The sequence below is a fragment of the Motacilla alba genome, chromosome 7, assembly GCF_015832195.1.
Source record: "Motacilla alba alba isolate MOTALB_02 chromosome 7, Motacilla_alba_V1.0_pri, whole genome shotgun sequence".
Classification (NCBI taxonomy): Eukaryota; Metazoa; Chordata; class Aves; order Passeriformes; family Motacillidae; genus Motacilla; species Motacilla alba.
This window is the reverse complement of record NC_052022.1, coordinates 4,557,497-4,584,921: the sequence shown is the minus strand read 5'-3', so window position 1 is coordinate 4,584,921 and position 27,425 is coordinate 4,557,497. Positions and strand designations below refer to the sequence as shown.

Sequence of the window (27,425 nt, the reverse complement as noted above, 5' to 3'; positions counted from 1 at the left end):
GTTTTATAGACTGACACAGACAATGTCAAGAATTACAGCACCTCGTGCTGTAATGCTGGAGTAACGTGCAGGCAGAATCTTTGCCCGTGTCAGCCCCTGCATGTTTATCTTTCCACAAGCCCTGGTTCAAAGCTAACTTGTTTTTTTCTTGGCCTGGAAACCCAGATCCAGCTCCATGTACTTCACCCTGGTTGAACCAGTGCAGAACTCTGTTTCCATCAAATCAGGCCCCATCTGTCCACTCATGGAACACTGGTGGGTCAGGGTCTAAAAGTTTCCTGCATTTGATTTGTTTATTTCTGGGGCGTAATTAAAAATGCAGCACTTTTAATAAAAAGCTGGATGATGTTGTACTGCCTTTGCACTGGAAGAGAAAGATCCTGCATCCATTATTCACAACTCTCTCTGAACTCATGGCTGGATTTTGCCAACATATTAATTTTCACTATTTTTTTTTTCCAAGGAAAAAGAAAAGACTTTTGGAAGAGAATCAAAGTAGTGAGCATACAAAACAAGCACACATGCAAATCCAAATCTGAAAATGCTTTCGGCTAAAAAAAGGGCTGCAAATAAAAACAGAAAGGCAATTTAAACAATCAAATTAAATAATCCAATTAAAACAAACTAATTCATATATCCCCATGGGTGTCTTGATGAGCTCTAAATGGAGGCCCGAACTGAAATAGTACCATTAATTTAACAAAACAAAATTATTCTTCACTCCCCTTCCCCAAAATGGCTGTTTTGCTAGAAATCCCATCTTTATCTATTTGAACTATTCAATTTTTAATAGGCTTTTCTGGGCATCCAAAGGGCTTTTGTGAGTGGCTACATCTTTCTGGAAACTGCATGTAGTTCTGATTAACACTGATAAAATAAAATCAGAATCTACCATCCATAATGAGGCAATTATCTTGCAAGCTAAAAATAAAAATGAAAAATCCAATTAAATTACTTCATTCTCACTAATACTGACCAGTTGTTTTTCCCAGAACTTTTGTCTCAGAAAACATGCATAAGCGATCATGCAATTTGCACCCAGAAACATGTACTAATGCTGCTGTGTATATATATATAATATATGTGTATTATCTTATATATATAAGTACATATATATATTATATATATTTTTCACACTTTATGGATAGGCAATTAAGAAAAATGGAGCTCAATTTCAATAAATACAGGGGGTTTTGCATTTTCTTTACCTGTTCTGGGTAGCATCAGCAACAACAGCATTACCACATGGCCAAGGTGGTCAAGAAATCAGCAGCTTATTGCCCATGATCACACCAAACTGCAGATAAATTATGCAATTTGTCTTTATAGGCCACATTATGATGGCCAAACTGGCATTGTCCCCATGGTTACACCTTGATTAATTCCCAAATTATGTGCAGAACTTCAGCATAAGCAGCTGCTGGGCAGGAACCCAATGTAAACACGGTACCCTGCTTAACTGGGATATCCTACTGAATTATCTTTTATTGTGCCACCAGGATGCTATTAATAGTGACATTTTCAATAAGCTGCATTTTTGAAAGTGAACTAGAAATCACCACAGTGGTAAAGCACTTAGAAGTTATTGCTATACCACTGAAGAAATACAAACACAGTCATTAGATGTATTTTTAAAGGAAGACTCTTTTTTTCTCCCCATATGATTTACTACACTCACAGTTTTTTATGTCTTAAGGTGTTGCCTGAGCAAAACAAAGGTTGTGCTTACTTGGCAAGGAAATTCTAAATTGCTGATGCCAAGCGCAGCACACTGAAGACAAAGCTATTAGGATTTTAAAGAGTATAGTGGGAAATAAGCAGCTAAACACAAAGAGAACAGCGTGGGATGGAAGAGGTTCATCAACCAGTTCCGAAGGCAGGCTGGTCCAGGAGCAACTGAAAACAGCAAAGAAGGAATGGGAGTTTGTGAACACAGAGCTCTCTGCCATAAAATCATGGGTGCTGTGTTAGAAAGGGATCATTTTCAGATCTGTCAAGAAGATGTGAAGATAAGGCTCACATGGGACACACCAAAACCAGCTCAGAAACTTCCACTACGTGAAAATCATAAAAAGGGGCATGCAGAGGTAAAAGAAAACAAGAAAACAAGGACAAACTTCATCTGGTGGCTGCCCTCCTGGTCTTGAAGCAGGTTTTGCTCTGCATCTGTGCAGAATCAGACACATGGATTTGGGCCAAGGAATACAGCTATGATTTTATTGAACAATCTTTATTGGAGGAGAGGGTTTGCTAAACTTCCACTTGAGGCTTTTTTCAATATGTATTTCAGTAAAAAGGCTGAAGATCCAGGGATGGTTATTCCACGATGCAGGAATACCAGGATGCTTAAATGCAGGAGCTTTACAGAGTGAAGCTGTTAATGTAGATAAGGAAGGAAAAAGAAAATACTTTAAAGAAATTATGGTCATCTCCTGCCTTTCATTCATCCTTTTTTTTCCCTAAAACTACCTATCTCACCCTAATATTTTTTTGGTTCAAGACTTGAGGACTCCTCTGGCCACTTTACCCACTACAAGTTGTGTCAGACTTCCCAGTCTTCCCTGCTATCATGCTAAGATAAACTTGTTTTCTGGTTTTTTGGGGGTTTTTGTTGGTTTTTTTAAACACCTACTTTTTCCAGTCTGTTCACCTTTAGACTCCCCCTTCATCACCAGTTAAGAGGTGACATTTGAAGTCTGGCAGTTCCTCACATTTACAGAGTGGGTGTCTTGATCTCATGTGAGGACAAATTTTTATTTATCTGCACGCTCTCTTTCTGAAAGCATCATTTTTCCTTTACCAGATAACCCCCAAATCAACATACACCCAATATACATCTCACACTCTTTTGGTAACTAATCTTCCACTTAGGAAGGAATTCAATTTTGCAGGTTCAAGAAAAATCAGCTTGCAAAGACAAATTAAGTGAAAAACGTATTATACTTGAGAATGCAATTGTTAAGCAACCCCCTCATTTATAAGATTATTCACTGAATAATGATTTTGGGAATATTTTGTGAAGATGAGTTATAGATGTCTATTAGCTGCCAATCCTGAACCTTTTCCCTCACCCCATTCCCTAATAGGCAATAGCTGTAGTAGCAGATTTGTCTTTAGTTTTTGTTAGTTCCGGCTTACCACGCAAGGGGAAGAGGAAGCAATTCTTAATCTGCTGTGTCTAGCTAAGAACGAAAGGAAATAATACAAGTGAGGCACGAGTGAGCTCTAGAGCCCCAGTGCCCTGCCTGTGCTCAGCAGACCAGACATAAGGAGACCAGGGGGAAGAAAATCCATTTCCAAGCAGGTTGCAGGTATAAAGATGCCAGGTGGAGGGATGGCATGTCCTCACCGTGCTTGTTTGCAGGTTTGTAGCAAAGATGGTTTAAGGACTTGGCATGGGAAAGACGAGAGCTCCCCCAGGAGCCTGGCCTGGGGCTCACCTGGGCACAGGCTGCTCTGGAGAGGGAGGGCTCTGCCTGGCCAGGGGACAGCTCACAAACACCACCTCACCTTGAGGAGTTGGGGAGCTTGGATTGTTTTTAGCAAGGAACCGAAACAAACTTAATTTCCATGCGGGCAGACTGCCTCTCCTGGTGGCCAGGGCCAGGAGAGGCCTCTCTTGCCTGCAAACAAGTCATAAATAGTAGTATTATTCATGCACTGATAGCAGATATTCCAACACGTCTCAAAGACACTGCAAACCAAGGCAGAGTGATACACACCAATCCATAGCATTCCTAAAATAACCTCTTGTTTGTAGCTCTTGGACAAGGCACGGCTGCATCCTCCTGGTGCAGCAGCAATGTCAAAGGCAGCTTCCTCTTTATCCATGTGGATGAACTTGCTAAGAGAAGCCGTGCTGCCGGAGCAAATCAGGTACAGTTTCAAACAGAGATTAAGTGACTTTCACAAGCTGGAAAGAACACTGGAATAAGGGGAATGAAAGGGAGGAAAGATTAAAAGAAAGGTGAAGAGGTGACCTCCTTTGATGAAAAAATGAACAGGTTAAAAAATATAAAGAAAGCACATCTGAAACCCAAAAGCTCAAGCCCTTTCAGTAGTATTCAGACAAACCCCAAATAGGAAAAGATTGTTAAGGCTACTGGAATCAAGAGATGTGATTTTTGTGAAATACTATTAAGTGATAGTTAATATTCTAGATGTATTTGGCAAAATGTTTTTCCTCTCAGACTTTAAAAAATACTCTTTTTTTAAAACCTAACTATTAGTATACATTTTATATAAGTGAGACAGACTTATGAAAATTAGTTTCTAATTAAATAAAAGTCAACAGATGGCACACTATAGGCAAGTCTTTATTTTCCTCATTAATTATGTGGCTTTCCCTGAAAATTTTTGTGTGATTTAAAGAATTTGCAATTTGGACACAACAACTCTGAAAAAGTCACATGAAATCTGTTTAAATTGGATCGTCCCTAACAATGTCATTAATGACAGATGAAAAATATATATACAAGGCAAGAAATCTGAACACCTCGTATTTCCTAATTTTTACAAGAATAACAATTTTTTCAGTCTTGGAGATTGTAATTACCCTCTGTCAACAAAGTATTTTAATTCACATACACAAACAAAAGCCTTCCTGGTTGCACTCCATGTGCAGCTTTGCACAGGGAATCACAGGATTGTTTCTTGTTAGGTGTGAAGTGCTGGAACTCTCTGTATTGAGCAGCACAAATAAAAATATCAGTAAACTGAGCTGCATACAGACTGGGTCTTAGTGAGGAAAAGCACAAGTGAATCTTCCTCACCCCAGCCCTCCAAAGCAAGCTAACCTTAATGCACTTTTCTGACATGACAAGCAGAACTCCCATCTAGCTAACTTTACCTTCCCTAACCCTTGGCTGGAAAACAGGATAGGCTGGGCCTGACTTCTGGAATACAGGGCTCCAACACAGAGGGAGTTTTGTTCTGGGCTACACAGGACACGATTTCAGCAGTGTTTTCTATCCCAGGAACTGTCAGAGGCAACTTCAGCCACAGCAGCACTGGCAGGAGCCGTTCTGGGCAAAAAAATCCCATCACAAGAGTGCTTCAGACCCCACTTTGGGAATTTTTAACTAGCACTAAATTAACTCCATGCCTCCCTGGACTCCCCCACAGCCGTTTCTGGGGGTAAACAATGAGTACAATAACTCACCAATATGTTTTTAGTTGGTTATCACACATCAAAGGTGATGATGCTGAAACTCAGAGGAGCAGACTGACATGTAAAATGCAGGGGTTTTGTCCTTGTGCAAATAAGGCACAGTTTACTGTAGGCTGATTTTTCTCTGTGTGATATCTGGATTAGTAATTAACATTTTAATTAAAGATGGATTAACAAATATTAGGAAAATTATGTCTGGAACTGTTCAATTTAAAATCTACTATATATACACAGATAAACATGTCATTAAGTGCAAGTCATTTTCTGGTCTGTGTAAAAATGATGCGATTTATGTCTTTGAGAGACAGCATAATAATTTGATATTATTATACATGGAGATAACTACTGAACAAATATAATATATGGGGAATTTTTTTTAGAAGCCATATAATTACCATTAAGTTTCAGATGTTCATTTAGTGGAAGCTGTGACTGCAGTTCAAGCTATAGACTAGTTGAACTTAGCTATGTTCAAACAGAGCATGGTGGTGAAGGAGGACACACTGTTCTAAATGTAAATTGTATTAGCAACAACATATTGAGATTTCTGTACTCTTTGTTCCATTTGAGGATTTTTTGCCACGAGAATAAATCACAGCGTGCTTTCTGTTCTTGCAGCAATCTTTGCAGGGAGAAGCCAGAATCTGCACCATGTGCTTTTCATTCTGCATCTGGTCTCCTTTTGTCGAGGCACCCTGGGTGCTGGGTTTGCTTTTTCTGCTGTGTTTTTGTGCAACAGTAAAACCTCCTAATCTCCATCTCACCTTTTTACCAGACAAGGCAACATTATCATCTGAGAATAAGTGGCACTAATGGCCAAGCAAGTCAAATAGAGAATAGGAAAAAGAGCATAATGTGAGGAATATTTGGACCTATTTACTAGTCATTAAAATTACAGATAAATTGCACTTTCAGCATGGTCTCAGAAAGGAACTGGAACAAGCACAATTATGCCAAACATTATTATCAGAACCTGCAAAAAACTTAACTGTTCTCATCAGCACCTTTTAAACCAATCTGGATACAGCTGAATGATTTTGCATTTGTAAAAATTTACTATACTTGGATGAGTAGTAAATAGCATAATATGTACAAAGAAGCATTGATTTATAAAGCCAGCCTTTTTACTCTTTAGTCCCAAGGTGTTTTAGCTTTCAATAAAACACTCAAAAGAAATGAATCCAGATCATTATAGTGCACAGTTTCTAAGGCAGTAGCAAACAAAACAAAAAAAAAAATCTTTTAAGCCAAATAACTTCAAAATGGCAAAGCTTTTCAGTTATGTAGTTGCTGAGCATCTCCCTGGGTTTAACTTCATTGACATGAGTAGTGACAAAGAAATTTATTTCCGACAGGTACTGAGGAAGCAGAGCAACCACTGGTGGGTAGAGACACACATCCAATGAGAAGCAACTGCAACAAAGCACAGCTAAGAAAACAAGAAAACTGAATACCTTTGGAAAGGGAAAAAGCCTTTTCATCCAGGCCAATGTTTAAGGCAATATTTATATAGGTCATGTCAGATTTGACTAAGACTCCTTTCTGTATGTCAGTGTCATACATCTAAAAACTCAGGTTCAGAGCTTGGAAGGAAGAGGAGACTCAACAATAAAGTCTCTTGTGTCTACAAAGCAACTAGAAAACACTGAGGCAGCAGAAATGCATTTTAGAGCTGCTCACTTGAGTTTAAACATGACATTTTGTCATTTCATGCACAAGCAACAACAGAGCGATGCTCACAATACAGAGTGCTCACGCTGACACCATGAGTCCTAAAGGCTGTTCCAACATCTTTGTGGGATAACTTTGTTAAACTGTGGTTAGGACTTCTGCTATTTCTGGTTTGGTATTTTTTTCAAAAAATACTAGCGTCAGTCTTTTTCTGGACCACACTGAGGTTCAAAGCCTTGAGCTTGGAACTACCTTACCCACATTTAACTGTGGAAAAATTGGCACTCGACAAGAGCAGAGCCCGTGTAGAAAGGTAGGGACAGGGTGAATTGGTTTCTCATAGGAAAGACTTTTCTCGCCCTCCCAGGCAGCCTCATGATTCTAGCAGACAGCAGTGGCAAAGCAAATACAACCTCAGAGTCTTTCTGAAAAATACAACTGCATGATTTAACATCTTTGAGGTACTGAGAGCCATTACACAGCCTGGCCACAGACCACAGACAGCTCCTCTGCAGAGGCAAATCCCTACAAGGCTGTATCCCAACAGGAATGCCTGTATTCCTACTGGGTATCCAAGTAGGTAATAAACAATTTCCATCTATTGTGAAGTTCTTTGATGTGAATTTCAGAAGCGCAGACCCCATACATTCCCACTGTAAACACTGTAGTGTTTGCACCTGTTCTTTCTGTAAATATTTTCACTTGTCCTCAGAGCATCCTTTGAAATTGCCAAAGAACCAACACCTCCTTGTTTCTTTAACTTGTCAAGTCATGCACTGCTATTAACACTGCAGGAATAAAAGCAGAAACAAACACTAAACCTCAGCTGCATTATTAGGAGAAGAGAAATACAAAGTGCTGGTCATAAATTACACTGAAAGTTCTAAAATGCCCTCACAGAAGTTGCTGCAATGTTTTGAGGGGAGAGAGGGTATTCTGAAGTGACACGTGTGCTACCTGAAGCTGAGCTGTCATAGCAACAACCTCATTAAAGCACCCCTCTTGGGAGTGCTAACCTGTATTCCAACTGTGGAAAGATGTCATTTATAATGTGACTTAATTCAGTTAAGAGTCAAAGTACAGTAGACAGCAGAAAAGTGAAACTGCTAATTTAAAGAATTCATAAATGAACACGAATACCATATCAAACAGCTGTGAAAAAAATCTGACTTTTGCCCTCATCATCTTCCATTCCCTGAAACCACTACACCACTATTTCAGGCTTTAAGCCTATGATTTACAAGTTACTGGCAATTCCTCTTTCCTTGTCACCATCCCTGTAACCAGGGCTCAGGAAGTGGCTCTTGTCTAATCTTGCCACTCCCACATAGAAGGCATTGCCATCTCAACTTCACCCCGACTGTCTCCAGCTCTCACACTGAGCTCTTACCCCAGCAAGTTACACCCCACAAACAATCCCACAGCAGGATCTGCTTTGCTGCTACTGCACCATCCCCAAGTTGCTTCCTTCAGTATCCATCCTTCCCTCAGAATCCCCCAAAAATGACAATTCAAATGAACATTATGATCCTTATTAAGAAACATCTGCCAATATTCAGAGCCGCCTGGATATGATACTCATCACTTCGCTAATGGAGTGGCTGTGCAGCAGCCGAATAAATTCATGCATATTTGGATTTCACATTTAAAGATCTATGATTTAATAACTAATTGACAGCAATAATGCATCAGTACAATATGTTTTGGAAGGGCCTTTCAGTTTTTAGAGGAGTAGAGATAATTGCAGATGAAAAATGAAAGAAAATGGCACTGCTTAGTAAATGAGTCGTTAACCTTTCAACCTGAGAGCTCCCGCTGGAAGCCTGACCAGAGGGACTGCAAGAGCTCCAGCAGCTGCAAGAGAGAGAATAAAGTTAATTCAGCTTTTGATTTCTTTTCATTTTTTTTAAACCCTTACAAAACTTGGTTTCCATCTCCCCAAAACAGTTGCTTGCCACAGCATTTTATGCATCACGAGGCAGGCTCAGATATTTCCCCTTTTGGTAGATCTCACAGTGAAGGTGAGCTTTACATATCCTTGCCCATAATGTGCTGTCTGCAGCATTTTAAGCTAAAACACGAACCAGTCATTTGGTGTGAGTGCTTTGACCTTGAGTGATAAAAATCACAATTTTCCCTTTGTGCTTGCAGCTCCCCAAACAGCAGGAACAATCTCCTCAAAGGTCAGGGAGATGCAGCCCTGCTTCTCCCAGGGCAGCACTTCTCCCATGGGAAGCTGGGAGAGGACCAGTGACCAGCAAAGCACCCTAATTCCCAGTTTTAACTTCTGTGGATCCCAGAAAGTGTCTGAAGTCATGATCCATAGTGCTATCTCTCAAGATTGCTTGGACAAATTACATTAATGTATACATAAACCAGCTCTCCAAAAAATACTTAAAAAAAAACAACAAAAAACAAACTCATTAAATCTTATAAGGCTTTAATCCACAAACTTGATTCAAATTTTGGTAGAAATTTGAAGACTTGCAGCTCTGTATTTGGATCACAGCTTACAGTGCTATTGCTTAGAATAACAACACAATACAGAGACTAAGCAATAAAAGTATCTGGGACTCGCATAAAATAGGTTATTTACATCAGGCTCCTGGTATGACTTCAGTTTAAAAGAAAATACTGCTCATAGTTGTACTGATTTCAGTTTTCCTGCACAGCCACACTTACCAAGAGATACACAAAATACAATTATTATCCTCTAGCTTGCTGGTTTGTTAAAACAAGCCATCTCTGCAGTTCAAGGTATGGTTTTATCCAGTACACACGGATCTCTACAAGACTTTCTGTATTAATGTGTTTATTTGTTAACTGTTGGCAGAGTTGCATAAGAGTACTTTTGCAGCCAGTTGCAACTTACAGATTTTACAATAAAAAGGGAGAAATATTGGCCAGATAGTTAATTAAATGGCACCGAAACAGTTTTTTCCCCCTTTCACAAATTCCAGTTAGTATTCCAAACCTGTCTTGGGTGCCCCAATGACACAAAAACCAATAAATCTTCATTTATTGTCAGTAGATTTCTAACCTGGCTGTTTTAAACAGCATGATGAACACATTTTAGCAGAATATATTAGCTGTGCCAGTTTAATAAGAGAGAGATTGATGAAGCCTTTCCTTTCTTCCTGTGTACCAAGCACAGCACTCAGGGAAGAAAATCCTTCACACTTTCCTCCTTCAGCAACAACATTGCCTTTCCTGGGACACCATTTCTCCTCCTTGGGTATTACCAGCCAATCTTCTCCAAAAGAATTTCCAATGAAATTCCAGAGGGATCTCAAGCTTTATCAGCACCCACATGATGAGAGAGTGGGAGGAAGAACAACCTCAGCCTCAAGGACTGTATTGCCATGCCCAAGCTCTGCACAGGTTTCCCCTTCCTATTGGGTTCAAATCCAACACAAACTGAATGTGGTAATCTGGGCCTGAAAGGGAATGAGGTCTGAGGAGGGGGCAGCCTCCCCTGGGGAAGAGCCAGGGTACAGCCCATGTGGGCCAGGGTCAGCGCTCCATCCCTGACCCCTCGCTCCAAGATCAGCAGCAGCAGCACCTCCAGCACAAAAGGCATGTCTCAGATCAGATTCTCTGGCAATCAAAGGGTTACTAAGGACAAAGAGAGATTTTCTTCCCCATTATATAACACTTAAGACTACCCAGAAACATACAAATGTTTCCTTTTACTTTTTTTTTCTTAAGGAGAATACTTAGCTCACATTTAAAATTGCTCCAAGAACTAATCCTATTCCTGATGCCTGCATCATTCACATGAAGAACCAGAAGACCACACCATGAGCAACCCTTCTCCACCACCATCACAGGAGAAGCAGGAGCCCAACCCCACTCCTTCCAGAGGTGTTTTACTTAGTCCCAACTGCTCAGGTATTTTCCTTGCAAAATAAACATAATTTACCAGTTTTTCCCAAAACTTTCTCCAGCCCCTTGTGCACAAAAGGCTGCAAAGGGAGGCAGGAGTTGTGACCTTGGCAAGTGTATGAGCCCCAGAGGTCCAGCAGGAAAGAGATGTTTTGAGAGGTGTTTCTCCTCCAAGAATGGGTAAGCATATTATTACAGGCTAATGAAATTCATACTCATACCTCCCACTTACTCCTTCTGAAGGATATCCTTTTGGATGCTTTGTGGTCCAACAGACTTTGACATCTAAGAACCTGTTAGTCTGCTTTTTATTCCTCTTGTAATTAGAACAAATGTTCAGGTTATTGAGAGAATTAAGAAAATCAATATTAATGAGCTTTTGGACTATGTTATTAGACGGTTTCAGCCAACAACTGCAAAGTACTCTGGCTTACTTTGACAGGGTTTTGGGTTTGGCTGTTGCTTTTAACCACTAACAGACTTCTCAGTGCAAAAAAATGGTAAGTCTGTGCACCCAAGCTGGCCAAATTGTAAAAATTCAGTTTATACCAGTCATCACACACTCCTGCCCCTAAAAACAAACGAGCTCTGAAGAACAGAGCACTCCACCAAATACAGTTTTGAGGTATGTACTTACATTAAATACAACCAATTGCTTTAAAGGGCAACCATTCCCACAGCACAAAGTTCACATAAATTTTCCCACAAGTCCCAAATGCAAACACTATCTGCAAAGTCCACACGCTTTGTATTTCACCAAAGCTTTGCAGAATACATTTAGCATAAGAGAAAACAGAGTTAGGTTTTACTCTTCACTTCATCTTTTCTGACAGAAAGATGTCAATAGAAAGGTGCTGACAGGAAAGCTGACTGCAGCCCAGGCAGCTTTATTACTGAAGTATGGGGGGATTACGTGGTGTTATTGAAACATCACTGCACTACTGCTGACTTCTTTTTTTTCCCCTCCTTACAGTGGTAGTGATTCCTATTGGGATGAGTTACTTTTAAACTTCACTTATTTATCAGTGGGGGAAAAATAAAAAAAAAGAAAAAGAATTCTTTAAGTCTAGAATAAGGGAGGTGAATGTAAAATATATCCACGCAGACTTGAGGTCCCACAGTGGGTTACCATTCATTTCTATAAAAATTAGATCCAGATCATCCATGAACTCTTCACTAATGCACTCATTCCCAAAAGCAAGCGCTTCAAGAAGCCTCCTGTATTTTCACGTAAGAAAGAAAAGATGTTGATTTCCCCACGGTTTATCAAAGACAATACCTCCACATACCAAATGTTGCTGCTTAACTCTTCATGTATTCAGCAACACAAGTTCTTTTTGGTTCAGAAGCACTGTGGAGGTTGTTAGGGTTTTTTGGTATTGGACATGCCTTTTTAGCTTCCCATCAAATAAAATAGTGCTGTAATTTAACAAGCAACCCTCCTCCATTCACTTCCAGTTGTTTTTTTCCGTGTGGCTGCAAACCGCAAATGAAAACACAGCATTCGACAGACACCTGTACCATCAACAGCTGTGACTCTCCAATGAGCTCAGCAGCACCTGGCCTCCTGAAGCTGTAAGGGAATTTCCCAGACACGAGATTTTGTAAATTTGATAGGGAAGGAAAAAAGGAAAAAAGAGAGCTATATCCTACCCAAGATGGAACCAGAATTCGTGAGGTGAAATCAGATGCAAACCAGTGGGAGTCACCGTTTTGCTGGCCCACTAGCAAAACACCCATGGCCAGCTTATGCTTCTCAGGTGTCCCACGATATACAATCCAAGATTTCCACTCAGGTGGGGCAACTTTTCCACTCAACAGAAAACAAGATACCAAAAGAAATGAAATAAAGATGTTTTTAATACTAATGGGGGGAAATTACTTGTGTGCATGCATAACCAGGCAGTGGTAAGCAGTTCAAGATGACCACCCTCAGCAGACAAGTCCTCCCTCCCAAAAAATCAGCAGCAGAATCATCAGCTGACTTCAGAACAAGCACTCTGCTGTGTTAATTTACTCCTAGTACCACACCAAGGACATGCTGTGCTATCTTTAGAAAAAACTGGCTACTGTGGGGCGAAGCAGACTGTTGATATATTACGCTCTGACATTTTTCATTAAGATATATAAACTTGTGGAAGACACGCTCTTGAATTTGCATATTTGCATCATGCTTTTCATAGCCACGTAAACAGACTTTAATGCACTTCAATTTCTTTGAGCTGCTGGATTAGCAAAGGGAATGAAGGCAGTGGAAGGATCCGAGTTGTGCCACACCTACCGGATCTCAGTGCTCATTTTATGCAAATACTTTTAGTTATGCTCCTAAGGCTCACAGCCACTTATTAAAATCTCCTGAATTTTCAAGTCTTTTGCTGGTAAGTCTTCAGAGCAGCAGTCAACAGCAGAATGGCAATCATGGGCAATTCACTGAGAGTTTAGTTATGTTACAACTTTTTGTGAAGCACTTTTGACACAGTGTGATGCCATTGTGGTAAGACAGGCCACCAATTAATGTAAATCAGCATAGTTTCATCAAGGAACATTTAACAATTCTAACTGACACAAAATCGTAACATGGTTCATATACTCATTACTGAACACCACTAATTGGTGTGGGGAGTTATGCTGTTTTCAGAAAAAAGAATGGAACTTATGAACTGTTCTGAGAATAGTCCACAGCAAAGGTAGCAATAGCATTAGAAACACAAGCAGGCTTTATACACTTGAATGTGCTTCAAATAGGCTTTAAATACTCAGCCTCACAGTTTGTATCAGAGCCGTATTTCAGAATTTTGTCATCATCTGTTGACAACCATCTGCTTCAAACTTCTTACTGCCCTAAGAGTGGCCAAAATTGGATACTGACAGAGAGAATTTCTGCAAAGAAAGCAAACGATTCACAGGACAAAATAAGTGTCAAAGGCTGGAGACCTGGACACAGAGGCCCAGAAATCTGAGGTAAATAAGAAAATTACAGAAATTTAGATCTTACACTCTCCTGTGATACTACTGCAGATGCAGTTCACAGGTCTCTGAAAATGCAGAAGGAGCAGATTAACTGACACCAATTCTCCAGAGGAGTATAATCTACAGAGTAAATAGGTAATATTGTGTACTGTCAACTCCGCTCAACTCACAGCCACTGGAAACCCAGAGAAAGAAATGCAACACAGCAAGTGCAAGCTGAGGAATTCATTCAGGTGGGTCTGTACACACACACTGACCTGAATAGCTTGCTCCAGTTTGAAGAAATGTGATAATGGGCCACTTGGGTCAGGGCATCAGATTCTATCTGCTGAAAAAAGCCCTGGTACGCCTGGCTTTGCTGTACTTAGCACAGCACCTCTCATGGCTCCCCCTCTGCAGCCAAGGCTCTATACATCTGTATGTGCAATATGTTCACACAGAAGTGGCTTACAGCAGCCCTACAGCATCACCTGCTCAGGTAAGCCTCCAGAACATCTTTCTGCTCCAACAGAACAGCTTTGTTTCCAAAGGCATACACAAACTGTAGGCCTGGGACAGAGCTTAAGTTTTTACACTTTTTTTAATCTGGACCAGCTTCATCTCCCTTGCACCTTAAGAGTTTTGCCTAAGACACCTTACTGTAAGATACCACTATGGAGAAACCATTTGCTACTCACCATTCTTTTTGAAATCTAAATACAAAAATAAAAACACTTGGCTTAGGACTCGGGCCCAAGGAGAACAAATTGCATTTTGCAGTCTTCCTCCACTCCTTGCACTCTTAAACTCCCACTGCCTGGAAACATCCCTCAGAAAAAACAACTTCAATAGTTACACAAAATAAACCCATTTTAAACCAAGTGTTTCTGATGAATTTGGAAGGCAGGCCAGTTTCCCTCCAGGAGATATATGACTATCAGCACTGGAGAACACACAGGCTTGACCTACCCCTCATTATACTTTACTAAATACTGCTGGAAAAACAGCTGCTTTAGGACAGGTTCCAAAAGAAGGTCAAGCGTGCTCATCCTTGGATAAATCTGCAAAGATTCATAGGGAACTGATGCGCAGAGTGAGAAGGTGCCACCTTTATAATCCTTCCACATCTCCAAAGCCAATATACATTTTTTATGAAGAAAAGGGTAGTGCATCATGTAGAAGACCAGCAGATTCTTCTGTATAGCAAAAAAAATAGGTTTAACCAACCCAATGGCTTGCAGGCTATGCACATCTTAGCATATTGAGCTCTCTGGAATTTTCTCAGGTTTTCTGACCTCACAGGAAGGCAGTTTCCTGGCAAAAAACAGATGTTTTTTACATGAAAAAATACCAAATTAACTTTATTAAAATAATTCATGCAATAACTCCTCTTCTAGAAGATTATTACAAATTCTGAAATGAGACGTAATCATGCATGTGATGCACATAATTTAAAATTATATAAGAGAAATATAAACATGGGTTCAGTTTAAGAAACCCTACAAAATTTAACCAATTATTGAAATAGAAATATTTCAAGAAATAGGTATTTCTTGCATAAAAGTCATAGGACAATACAGACAATGAAATTTAATTAAAGGTCCTCTAATTAAGAATTTACAGTGAAATTTTAATAAAATTGTTTAAAGTTCCTTTACACTTAGATGCAACCTGATTCTATTACATCAAGGACAAAACAAAGAATCCCTTGACTTCAGTGGTCTTGATGAAGGTCTGAAATCTATTTGTTTACAAAACATAAAAAATGTTTTGCTCCAGAGAAGAAAAAGTCTCATTGGCAAATGACACACTTTGATTTCCTAAGCACACAGCTTGACACAAATACCAATATACTTTGGGTAAATCAGTGTGTGTTTGCATATGCAAAAGAGCATCCAGCCAGCAATGAACTTACTCTGCTCTCTCCTCTTTTATCTCCCCCATATTTGTAAGCAAGAAGAGGTAGGTGTTTTCTGGAAATTTACCTGTCATGTAGAAAATTGTTCTGATTTTTTGTGATCTTCTGGCATTAGTATAACTTTTTCAAACTTGCACTTTTTGACTACACAACACTACAGCATTTCTCAAAAAAAATTATACACTAAGAGGGATGTATCAGAAATGGTGGGCTTTTGGTACTTCCAGTGCCTTAGAAGTATTGAGAAGAACTTGAGGAAAAATACTTTCCTACATCTTAAGGGAGGTGGAGATCCAAGTGTTCTACACCATATCACATCCTCTGAGAAAATTATAAACAGCAGCCCAAACTATTTGACAATAGCAAAATTGTATTTTAGTAAGTATCACTGACAAAATATTTTGTTAGTTTCCAGGCAGGTAAATGACAATCACAAATCTTTATAAGAAAGCCACATGGGAATTTTTGTGGGAGCGTGTCCATGTGTTCACAGAACAATCTTCTAGACAGAGCACCTCACACCAAAACACTGCATTTGCAGAGCATTGCATCAGCATTTGTCTTGCTTGCACACAGCCCATCCCCAGCCCAAAATACCACTGCAAAAACCCAAACTGCACCTTTTCATTCTCTCTGCTCATTCGAGGAAACCAGGAGTGACTCTCACAACCTGCTGTTAAAAACAGAGCCCTACAGCAGTGAAAACTTTGAGGAATTATAGATATTTTTGAAGGCTTAGATTTTAGCATCTAGCACTTATTCTACTGCACTTGAAGTGCAAGTCATCCAAGAGTGCCATGCCCAGAAGTTACCAAGGGATGTCGTACAGACAACCAGGCAATAGATAGCCTAAAATACATGGGTATTTCCAAGAAAAGGGAATAGGTACATCCTTGTTGCTGAAGTGAAGCTGAGTTTCAGCCGTCTGGCTCCTCTGGAAGGCCTCATCACTCAGCAGGAAGCAGCAGGAGAGGTGTTTAGGAGCATCAGGCGGGTTGGGAAGAGCATTTCAGGATGCAACGTACCATATCTAGAACTCGTAATGCTGTAATCTGTTTTTCCGCCTCAGAGAACTAGGCTGTATTTCCAACTGCATGGAAATAAAAATCTCCAGGCGTACCTCACTTCCAGACTGGCATTACATCATCTCTAAAAAGCCCTATTACTTAGCAGCACACTCTGCATATTGCAGTGTTTTGTTATTAATACACCATTGCAATTTATAGCAAAATGGTCAATAAAAATGCGGTTTCTGAAGAGACAAACAGCCTTCCCTCCAGCATGCAGCCCTGCCCTCAGACTGCCAGGGTTCATAACCACCACACACAGAGCCCAACCCCAATTCTGCATTTACAGACTGCTTGGGAAGCAATGACATCTATAACAACAAAATATAATGGGCTCATATAACACTTCCCAGGTACAGAGAAAAATCTTACTCCTGCTATGTAGATCTCGCGAATTAAATCAGATTAATAACATTGTGAACGTATTACTGGCAAAAGCATGTGTTTATCTCTAATGATCCTTCCCAGTTGCCATTAAATCTAATTAAAAGGCACTGACTGAGTTTTATTGGAATTCCATTACTGAGGTCCAATCCTGCTCTCCCACAGCCCAGCACCCATGGGAAAATGCCCTTCCCTCCTGCAGAGGCTCCAGAGCATCCTCACCAAAGGAACCCTGTCAGCAGGACCAGGGCTGGGCTGGCAACTGATTCTACAGCAACAAGTCCTGGTTATTTCACTTAAACAACTGCTTAAAAGTGAAGATTTGTATCACTTTACAGCACTATGTTTTGGTACATCTTGGGAATTTGTCCCATTATGGTCAACAACTGGCTAGCTAGCTGGGATAAGTTTACAAATATTTTCATCTCTTCGATAGAGATAATTTAAGGGGGGAAAACCTCAACTTGTTCAATTAAAAAGCAAACTAGTGGGTTGGACAGAAGGTGCAAAGTCATTATTTGAGTAATTATATTTTTAAAGAAACCCAATTAGTTCCTAATTGCACTTACAAATTTAAGACCTAGTTCTCCAATGTCTACACTTAGCCCAAACTGACATTAAATACAGACTCAATAGTCTGTATGACTCGCTTAGAAGTAGCCAAGTTCTGCTATTTTCATCTTCACTGTTCATCATCAAGAATGTTTTGAGGAAGTGCAATTAAAATAAGTTCTCTAAGCAAATTTTTTTTAATTGCGTTTGAAGAACAAGACTATTAAACAACAGATTAATGCATAAAAATTAGGGAAAAAGCAACAACACGCTGGGATTCCAAATATGCTACTGTAACAAAAACAATGTTCTATTATCTAAATTGCCAGCCTTTCTAGAGAAAGCCATAATTCTAAATCCACAAGTTACAATTACGTAAGTCCTTAGAGCCAGTGCAAAATGGAGAAACCAAATTGCTTCAACTGCAAAGAGCCAGTAAAGGATCTTTAGGAAGGTGCTGGACGAACACTGGCTTCCAACCTGCAGACTGAAATCAATGTGAGTTTTGCCAGGTTAAATGCAGAAAGATTGGGGTCCATATGAACCTCAAAGGTATAGCATCTAGTCAGATTTACATAGCAGCTGTCGTGCAGCTCTTCAAAGGAAGCACTGTGTGAAGTGAGAGCTTCTCTCCAAGCCTTTGGAGGACAGTTCCTTCAACCTGCCACAGCTCCAGCAGAACTGCTGTGATAAATTAGTAAAGGCTTGCTGTAGAACAAGTTTACACATAGTCTTTTCACATCAAACACCTAGGTTTGAACTTTGAAATGCAGCTTAGCCTTTAAATAGTTTGTGTGTTTCTACCACTTTCTTTTTACTAAACTACAGCTCTCAGAAACCACTGAAAGAACAACCCAGGCAAGAGAGAACGTGCACATCAGTTCACAGAAACCCACACACAGAGCTCAGGCTCCAGGAGTGCCAGGGGTTTGTGTGTGCACTCACACACAGCTGAGGGCAGGCAGACAGCACTGAGTGCCTCCAAAACCAGCCAGCCACTGAAACTGAACTTGTGGACATCTCCCACCATTTCTGACTGAAATTAACCCTTATCACACATCCTGCAAAAAGCTGTCCCAAATTCCTTGATATATTTTCACCCTCCCCTGTAATTTTGCCTCTGTAATGACAGGCATGTTCTTAAGTAATGGGTTTTTTAGGGTAAATAAATAAACAGCAAAGTCACTATGACATTGGAAGCATCTCTTTTGCACATAAGATACTAATACTTATTATCTATGTTCAAAACACAACAGAGTTAACTACAGGAACATCCACCTCTGTAGCACAGCACAGAAGCAGCTTTTGTAGGTTTTTTCAAGAACACTTTCCAACAGATGGCCAAGCTGGAGCTCAGTCTGGTGAAGTACAGCAGTGCTGGTACACCCAGTTTCCAGCATTAAGCTGCTAATAATGACAAAGTTGTATTGTAAAGGCTCCCGGCGCAGTCAGTCACCTGCTGTGGCACCTTACCAGGGAAAGAAGGCCATCAGCAGTCATCCCAAGGAGACAAATTTATTTTGCCTGCTTTGTGTTTCTGCCACAGGGTGAGAAATCCAAACTCCCACCAGCCTAACCTTAAACCTGAAAATTCCATTTCAAAGTAATTTGCTTCTAGATTTCACTTAAATGCGGTCAAAGGACACTGTGAGAACAATAAATTCCCTGCTAAGTGGGATGAAGACAGAAGTTTTGGAAGTGTTTTTGGAAATGTAGAAAAGGAGTGAAATTCATGAAGATTTGTTGTTCCCTCAGAAAAACAGTTTTCAAATTAGCAAAAAAAATATATTCAAAAATAATGTGTGATATGCCATCACTCATGAACTTGAGTTTTTAAGTTATGTGACAACATTTTCCCATCCCATATAAAGTCTCCCTTTGCAGGAGCATCTCCTGTCTGTAAGACTTTGCTGAGAAGCTGTTTCACCATGTCAGCGCCTGCCTCAGAGCTCCAAAACACTAAAACCACACATGAAAGAGTGGGAGAAGCCAGTGGCTCAGTGCTGCTGACAGCAGTGACGTGCCACCAAAACCCAACACAAACAAGCCTCAGCACAGACAGCAAGTCGATTAATAACGAGCAATGCAACTCATTAATACTGGTGTGGATACACATCTCACTGACAACACCGAGATTATCCAGTCAAGCTCCCATTATCCGGGCCATCTCTGCAGTTTGGATCACCTCTATGTAATCGCTCCAATTAGTGCAGTGGATCCATGTAATGATGCTCACAGCAGCAGACACAAAAATCAAGGATGACAAAAAAGGGGGCAGGAGCCCAGGCAGGGAGCAGGGTGAAGCTCCAAGGCTGGGAAGAGCCGTGGGAAGGAAACGCCCACAAGAACCACAGAGCACCGATGGGACCTGTGAAGTTCCCTTGGGCGTCTGCAGGGAGAGCAGGTAACAAATGTTGCCTTCTCAGCTTCCCAAACTGTTTGCAAGGTTTTTCTCAGGCTCCATGAATTCATTTGTTGCAGCTATAGTGGGAAGGAGTTGCAAGTGTCGCAAGGAATCTGGGTCCATCCATTTCCTTAGCAAGAACTGACTGAAGCAGAAGGAAAGGAAATCACCTCTTTGTGGCTTCAGTGGCACAACCTCAGCTGCAGCAGGACTTGGCCCTTATCCTACCACACTCTCCTGGCTGGATTCCCTTCTGCTCACTTCCCTTTTTCCAGCTCCCCCTCTCCATATCATTTTCTCTTCACATTTTTTTTTTTTTATATACTTGAAGTTAGAGGAGCTGTAACCTGGCTGAGGACAGACCTGGTAAGACTGAAGGAATTTAACTGTATTTCAAACCCAGAGAAAAGGGCTCAGATAATTCAAACTTTGGTGGGCTCCCCCCCACACCTCATTTTTTCCTCCTGATGTTGCCCACTGATCTAAGAGAAAGTGTTACCTCTCCCTACAGCACCTCACTGGTATGTTATATTACCATGGCTACCACAACAGTGCTATTAACACAACCCATGACATTTTCCCAATTCTCTTATTACCTATGGCCAACCTCAGTGCATTCCAAATTTCAGTGCCTTGCACATACAGTAAGCTTAGCATGCTCCAGTGACTCAGAATTTCCTCCTGTAAAGGAAAATCAGCTTGGTATGGTCAATAATTTTTGCACTGTATCATAAAGTTTATCTGATGTGCAAATGTAATTCCCTTTCTGGATGCCTCATCCTGAATCCCTTTTAGGTTGAGACCACTTGACATTTTTTGTGAAACAAAATGCCTTTTAAGTCATAATTTATGCAGTGCTCAGTTTTGATAAGACATGACATTATGATATGATGAGTTAGTTGATTCTAAGTAAATTTGATTTATCCCACTTTTGGGGCTGGTATGATTTACAAGGATGCTGCCTTTTAAGATACGATTGATTTAAATATAAGCTGGCAGCACCTTTTTTTTTTTTTTTTTTTGGTGAAACACTAAATCAGAGCAAGGTAACTATGAAAAATTAAAAAAAAGGTAAAATTAAACAAAGTTTAAACACCAGAAATCAATATTCATGCATAATTGGCACTTGCTTACCCTATGAAGGAATACAGAGTGACAAATCAGTTTCCAAAACAATTTCACAAAATGTTTGGAAGTTTGATTTTTATTCATAAAATCAGATACAAGCTACAGTTGCTGAAATCTAATCTGACCATTCTGTGAACACCATGGAAAGTTCTTGAAATATTTTCCATCAAACAAGCACTACCACGAATCTTTGTGAACCAAAGCAAAAGCATATGTACTATTGATAAAACTGAAAAGATTTCCTGAGACCCTTTCCTGTCTGGCTGTTCAAGTGCCGTTCTATGCAACACTATCCTCATTTCCTCGCAATATCCCTGCACCTTGTGATGCAGTGTTTTAAAGATGCAAGTTTGCGATGCTGCAGCAGTACTTTCCTCGTTGATAGGTAGTTATTTCTCATTTTCGCAGCATGAATCACCTATGGAATTCTGATGGCTACGTGGGAAAGGGACGGGGAGAGGTTTGGTAGTTCGACTGAAGCAGAAATCTATACCCCACACCGACTGTGCAGAGGCATCCGCACTCACCCAAACGAGTTGTAAGCACTTAGTAAACAATTTAGTAGGTAATATGTACGTGATGGAGAAGAGCTGGGTGTCTAACGGTGAGAATTCAAGGCTTTGGAGAGTTACGTTGCTACTGAAATCTAACTAAACCCTCGCAGAGTGCGTACACCACCCAGGGCATCTCATTCATGAGACCACGCAGTTTGGGAGCTGAAGGGCTACAACAAACCGACAGACAATTTTCTGGTGAGCGGGGTTTTCTACAGCGCTAAGAAAACCTGAGTCAGAGCAGCACACCGCCGTTCCCGCACCTGAGCCACACAGAAGGCGGACTTGGGCTATACTTAGAAAATATCCAATTCAAACATCTCGCAGGAAGATGAGAGCGCTCTGGTGACTGTGCAATAAGCGACACGAAACCCAGAGCCCCGCTCCGGCGGGGGAACCGCAACCCTCTCGGATCAGGGACTTCTCTGAGCAGAACAGAGTTGGAAGTTCCGTGATCGCCCACCCCGCGACTGCGGGACCCCGAACCCCCGCGCCCAAATCCAAGTTCGGGCGCTGAGCGAGCGGCAACTCGGGGACATTGAGGAGGGAACTTTTGGACGGCTGTGGGAAGCGGAGGGCGCTCGCCGTTCCTGCGGCACATCTCCGCCGGCCGCAGGGCTGGCTCGGGGAGCCGCGGCCGGGACCGCGGGGGTCGCCGGCAGCAGCGGCTCGTCCGCCCCGTGGCGGATCGCACCCCAATGTTCGTGCCCGGCGAGGCCATCGGGACCACTGGGGACATCATCCCGCTCCTCGCCCCCGTGAGCTCGCCGCCGCCAAGGTTCGCCCCCAGCCCAGCGCAGCGCGCCCGCAATCCAGGCGCGCGGGAGCGCGGTGATGGAGCGCGGTGATGGAGCGCGGTGATGGAGCGCGGTGATGGAGCGCGTTGAGGGGTGCGCTCCGCGGCCGCGCCCGTCCGCGCAAGGCGCAAGGGAGCAAAACTTCCCGAGCAGAATGGGCGGGAAGTTCCGCGGCTCCGCACCCCGCCACGGACGCGCCTTACCTCCGCGGGCTGCCGCTGCCAGCGCCTCGGCGACGGGCGGTAATCCCCAGAGCGTCGCCAGGGCCAGGAGGAGCGCGGACATCGCGGCGGGCGTGCGGGCGAAGAGGCAGGAGCCGAGCGTGCCGGCCGCGGGCGCGGAGCGGCGGAGCCCGTGCGGGAGGAGGCGCGGCGGCACCGGCGGCACTTTGCGGAGCGCGGAGCGCGGCTGGGCTCGCCGCACGCAGCGAGCGGGCAGCGCGGGGCGCCGGCGGCCGGCAGCGCCGCGCTCCGCCCCGCACCGCCCCGCGCGCCGCCCCTCACGGCTCCGCGCGCCGCCCCGCGGGGCTCCGCGCGCCGCTCGCGCCGCACGCTCCCCCCCCCCGCTCCCCCCGCAGCCGCGCGCCGCCCGCCCCAGCACGCGCGCGCCGGAGGCGCGAAGCCGCCTCAAGGGAGGCGCCCCTCAGCCCCTGAGCGTGGGAACGGGGGTGCTCTCCGAAATGTGAGGGCTTGTCTCGGCTTTCTTTTTTTTCTTTTTTTTTTTTTTTTTTAATAATTTGCAAAGGCGAGTGAGGCTGAGAGAGGAGGAGTGAGTTAGCAAAAAGAAAAAGATATATAGATATATATTAAAAAAAAAAAAAATTCGAACCCCCACAAGCCCTTTTGCCTGCGGGGATGCTGAGGGATGGCGATGCTGAGGGAAGGGGGTGCGCGCCGCCTCGGTCGTCGTCCAGAGCTGTCCAGGTAAATTTGGCTTCGTTTAATGATGCTACACGGAATCGCCGGATGATTTGTAGTAAACACCAAAGCCCATCCAGTTCCAGCCCTCCGCCGTGGGCAGGGAAAACTTCCAGTAGACAGGTGGCTCCAAGCCTCGGCCAACCTGTCCTTGAACAGAGTTTTGTTTTTATGTAATTCTCAGACAATGAAAGTAGGAGATCACGCTACTGTAGCAACACAATGCCGTATCCAATGTCCGCTCAATCTTCTCTAAGTATTCTTTTTTGTCTTGAGGTAAGTCTGAGTTCACAGTCGATACTGCCTCTTTAGACTTCATGTGACTTTACGTAGGAGTATTACCTTGAAACGGCCCCATACCAAAACTACAGTTTATCACATCTTCACGCATTTGTTTTCTTTTTTTTTTTTTTTAAAAAAAAACCTGACCCTTTAATAGGTGAAAGGTGATAAAGCTTCTACATCATCCTCAGATATTAGTTTTCTCCAAAGACAGCCGGGTGCTAATATTGATGGCTGAGACCTTCACATTCCAAGGGTAAAGCATCAGCTCTTTCACCTTCACGTTTATATCCACAGCACAGAACCTAAATACCTTTTATATGAAGCACTACAGCCAAGAGGCTTCCAGGACCAGACAGACCAAGCAATGCTGAAGGACAGAAAAGTACACAATGTAGCGTGTCAAATATTTCATTATATCTGTTGAACTGGGGGAAGTTCAGTTGCCCAAGGACTGAAGAGCCCAGTCTGGGTCCCTGAGTCGCCTCTGAGGTCAAGGATTGTCAGGACTCACAGAGGGTTGCAGGTTTACTTGTTGACAGCAAAGAATTTACAGCCAAAGGGGATAAAGCCTGTGTAATTCACCTACAGTCAATTAGTATTTATACAGCCATAACTGAGGAGAATTATGGATCCCAGAGTAGAAAACCTTTGATAATACAGAAACAGGTCTGAATAAAGATGAAAAAATCTGGCAGTGTCCATGGTCTTCGAAATCGGTTGCTTTTATAACCAAAATGAAGTCATGCTGAATGTCACACTGGAACATCATTCCACTGGGTTTATGGAAGAGATTGCTCTGTGTGCTGCCTCAAAGCCCCCAAGGCACCACCATACGGCTCTTAGGTGTTCATTGTGGCTTTATCTGAGCAACCTACTGCATTTCAAATACGAAAATGTGTAGACGCTGGAGCAAAGTGAGAAAAATGTGTGAAGGAAAACAAGGGAATTCCAAGTTTTAAGGAACTCCTCATTAAATCAGTGACATTTCCCCCGTGCCAGGACTGTCACATGGTATAAAGACACACATATTCACAGCAAACGCACTGTCCCGGCATTCTCAGGATGTGGAACTGTCTTTGCAGAATAGCCTTCCTTCATCCTGACTTCTCACATCTTCTGCAAAATTTTCAAGGTCTGCAGGGTTGCTTTTCCCCCCAAACATTATCTGTTAATTGGCGTGCTGCCCTTTCCTGACTCCTCACAAAAGCACCTCAGCTAAAATCCTGTTTTCCAGCCATCTAATTTACTCCTTTTCACTCTTATTCCATACTTATTTAACAACAGTCCTCACTACTCTCCGTGAATAATTTCCTTTAATGATACGGTGCCATTTAGTGCCCATTTTAAACATTAGCATTTATGAGAGACTTTGAAGAACTGATTGATCTTGCTTTCAGTACTGCTGATCACATATGCACATAAGCTTATTAAAATATTTAAATTATATTTGTAATAAAGGTCAATGGCCTCCTTGTTTACAGGACATAAAGTTTTGATATGGAGTATGCAGTGAGAATTATGACTTAAAACACAATTATTGATAAGTAATTATTTTGCAAATTGCCTAAAAATGTAACTTGCTTTAAGATAACACCATGAGGCGAGAATTCTCATGGAAGTCTGGTTTTTAAAATACAGGCTGTTGAACAAATGAAAGTTGACCTTTGATAAATCATTCCCCTCAGCCTCATTTCCATTAAACATCAATTGCTATGAAGTGTTGGAAGGATGGTGCATCGCTGTATGATGGAATGGGATGACCTCAACAGTACAGTAAAGATACACAGAAGTAACTGCCACTCTCATCTCTCCTTTCCACATCCAAAAAAAGGCTGCACCAAGAACTGTAAGAAAGTTTTAATGTGTATATTCTATGAATAAAAAAAAAAAGTTTCCTGAAATGTTTGCTGAAATGACCATAATCCAAGGCAGTGTCTATACAGGTATTATAATTCAGATGCTTCAAGCCATCACCTGCTGTATGACAGGCTTTTTAGCCGCAGACTTGAGAAAAAAAGGGAATGGCAATTTTAGCTGGAAGCAGTTTCTGCATTCCCAGCCTCCCTGTTGCTGTTTGAATCACACAGCTGTGTTCAGGTTTCTGTGTGGTGTCTGAATGTCGAGACACACAGGACCGGTGCAGGTACACAGCTCAGGAACCAGTCTGGCTTGTCAAATATTTATTGAAGTCTTCACTCAGTCCCACTTGAAAAATCCAAATCAGAAGCACTGGGGAGTTACACAGAGAGCAGATACAGTGGAGAGCAACAGAAAAGAATCCAGGGAATCTCTTTTCCTTGCTACAGCCAAAAAAAGGAAGTTAATTGCATAGACACTAGACTAGAAATAATTGTCAGAATTAAATTCAAAGTTAAAACTGCTGTTAGAGATCTGTTCACACTTACGGTACTTTATAACTTCTTCCTCATAATCAGAGTTATTAACACTGACAAGTTAAATAAATTAATTCATCAAGCTTTAGAATATTATGAAATCTCTTATTTAGATAAATTAAACAGAGTAAAACCAATCATTCATACTTGCCGGTATAATACAACACAGGAATATTAATTATCACCAGAAGGTAATTCTGGCGTTAGGCACTATGAAAATGCCTGGACTGCATCACTGAGACCTGGGTTGTGCTCTTGTTTATGTGTACCAGCCACAGCCTTCGAGTGTTTGTGTGGCAGGGATGGTGGCATCAGTGACTCCCCCAGTGCCTGGTGTGACAGGGGCAGTGGGGACAAAGGTTGCTGGCTGGTGTGCAGCCCTTTGCAGAGCATCACAGTGCCTGGCCTGGTTGCTAGGGGATGGTGCTGGCAGCCAGACCAAAGGCGGTCGGGTGCCCTGCCCTGTCCCACCACTCAGAGAAAAGTTGCCAGGCAGCAGCTGACACAGGAGCAGAAAGAAGGGAGAAAGTATTTGAGAGGATCGAGAAGAGAAGAAAGACCAAAGATTAAAAACAGAACAAAAAAACCCACCCTATCTGAATTCAGAGGGTTGCATTACACGCTATCCCTGCTGGAGAAAACATCCCTGAAGAAATTTTTCATTACTGCAGTGCAATGTTGGTTTCATTATTAAAGACTTTCTGAATGTGCATCTCCAACAGCTGCAGGAAAAGTTCTCCTTGTGTGAGCTGTAGTGTGGATATTTGCATACCAAGTGTCATGGATGGAAATTGCTGCCTGGCATTCCAGATGATTTGGCCTGGCTTTAATACATAAATTGGGAGGTATTAAAAGCCACATAAAAACAGACCAGTGTGAAGACCCTGCTTCACAAGTGCAACAATAAATGAGACACAAAGTATAACGCAAAGTCCTAAACCTGGAAACCATGACCTTGATCTGCACTAAACTCAGTCTTCCAGCTATTGTAAAGAAACTCTGACTCTTTTTTTTTTTCTTGCAAAGCTCTTGAGAAGTGGTGCTGGCCCACACCAGGGGAAATGCAATGAACTGATGCAGCTCTGCTGAAGGGCAGCTCAACTCCAGCTTGTGGTACCCAGACATCTGCTCAGGACAAGTGACATTTTGCAGTTAACTGGACATGCTTTAGCGAAGGCATAAATGGGAAATCTTAATGCTGATTGCAAGGTTTGGTTCTCATAAAAATAGCCTCATAAAAGTTATTAGAACAGAAAAGAACTCATCACCTTTCAAGTCTGTTTAAAGGACAATTTTGAGACACACACACAAAGAAAAATATTTCTTTCAAAAGAAAGTTCCAAATCATTCT

At 42.0% G+C, this 27,425-nt stretch overlaps 1 protein-coding gene across 2 annotated transcripts in view; it reads right to left on the bottom strand.

The window, feature by feature from the left end:
- The window catches only part of LRP1B (LDL receptor related protein 1B), a 623,792-nt gene extending 600,869 nt beyond the window's left edge, over positions 1 to 22,923 (bottom strand). For both annotated transcript variants that reach the window (XM_038143324.1, XM_038143323.1), the window contains exon 1: positions 22,683 to 22,923. In XM_038143324.1, coding sequence (XP_037999252.1) covers positions 22,683 to 22,764 — 82 coding nt within the window. In that variant the 5' untranslated portion in view covers positions 22,765 to 22,923. The remainder of the gene's footprint in view (positions 1 to 22,682) is intronic.
- Between the last annotated feature and the right edge of the window lie 4,502 nt (positions 22,924 to 27,425).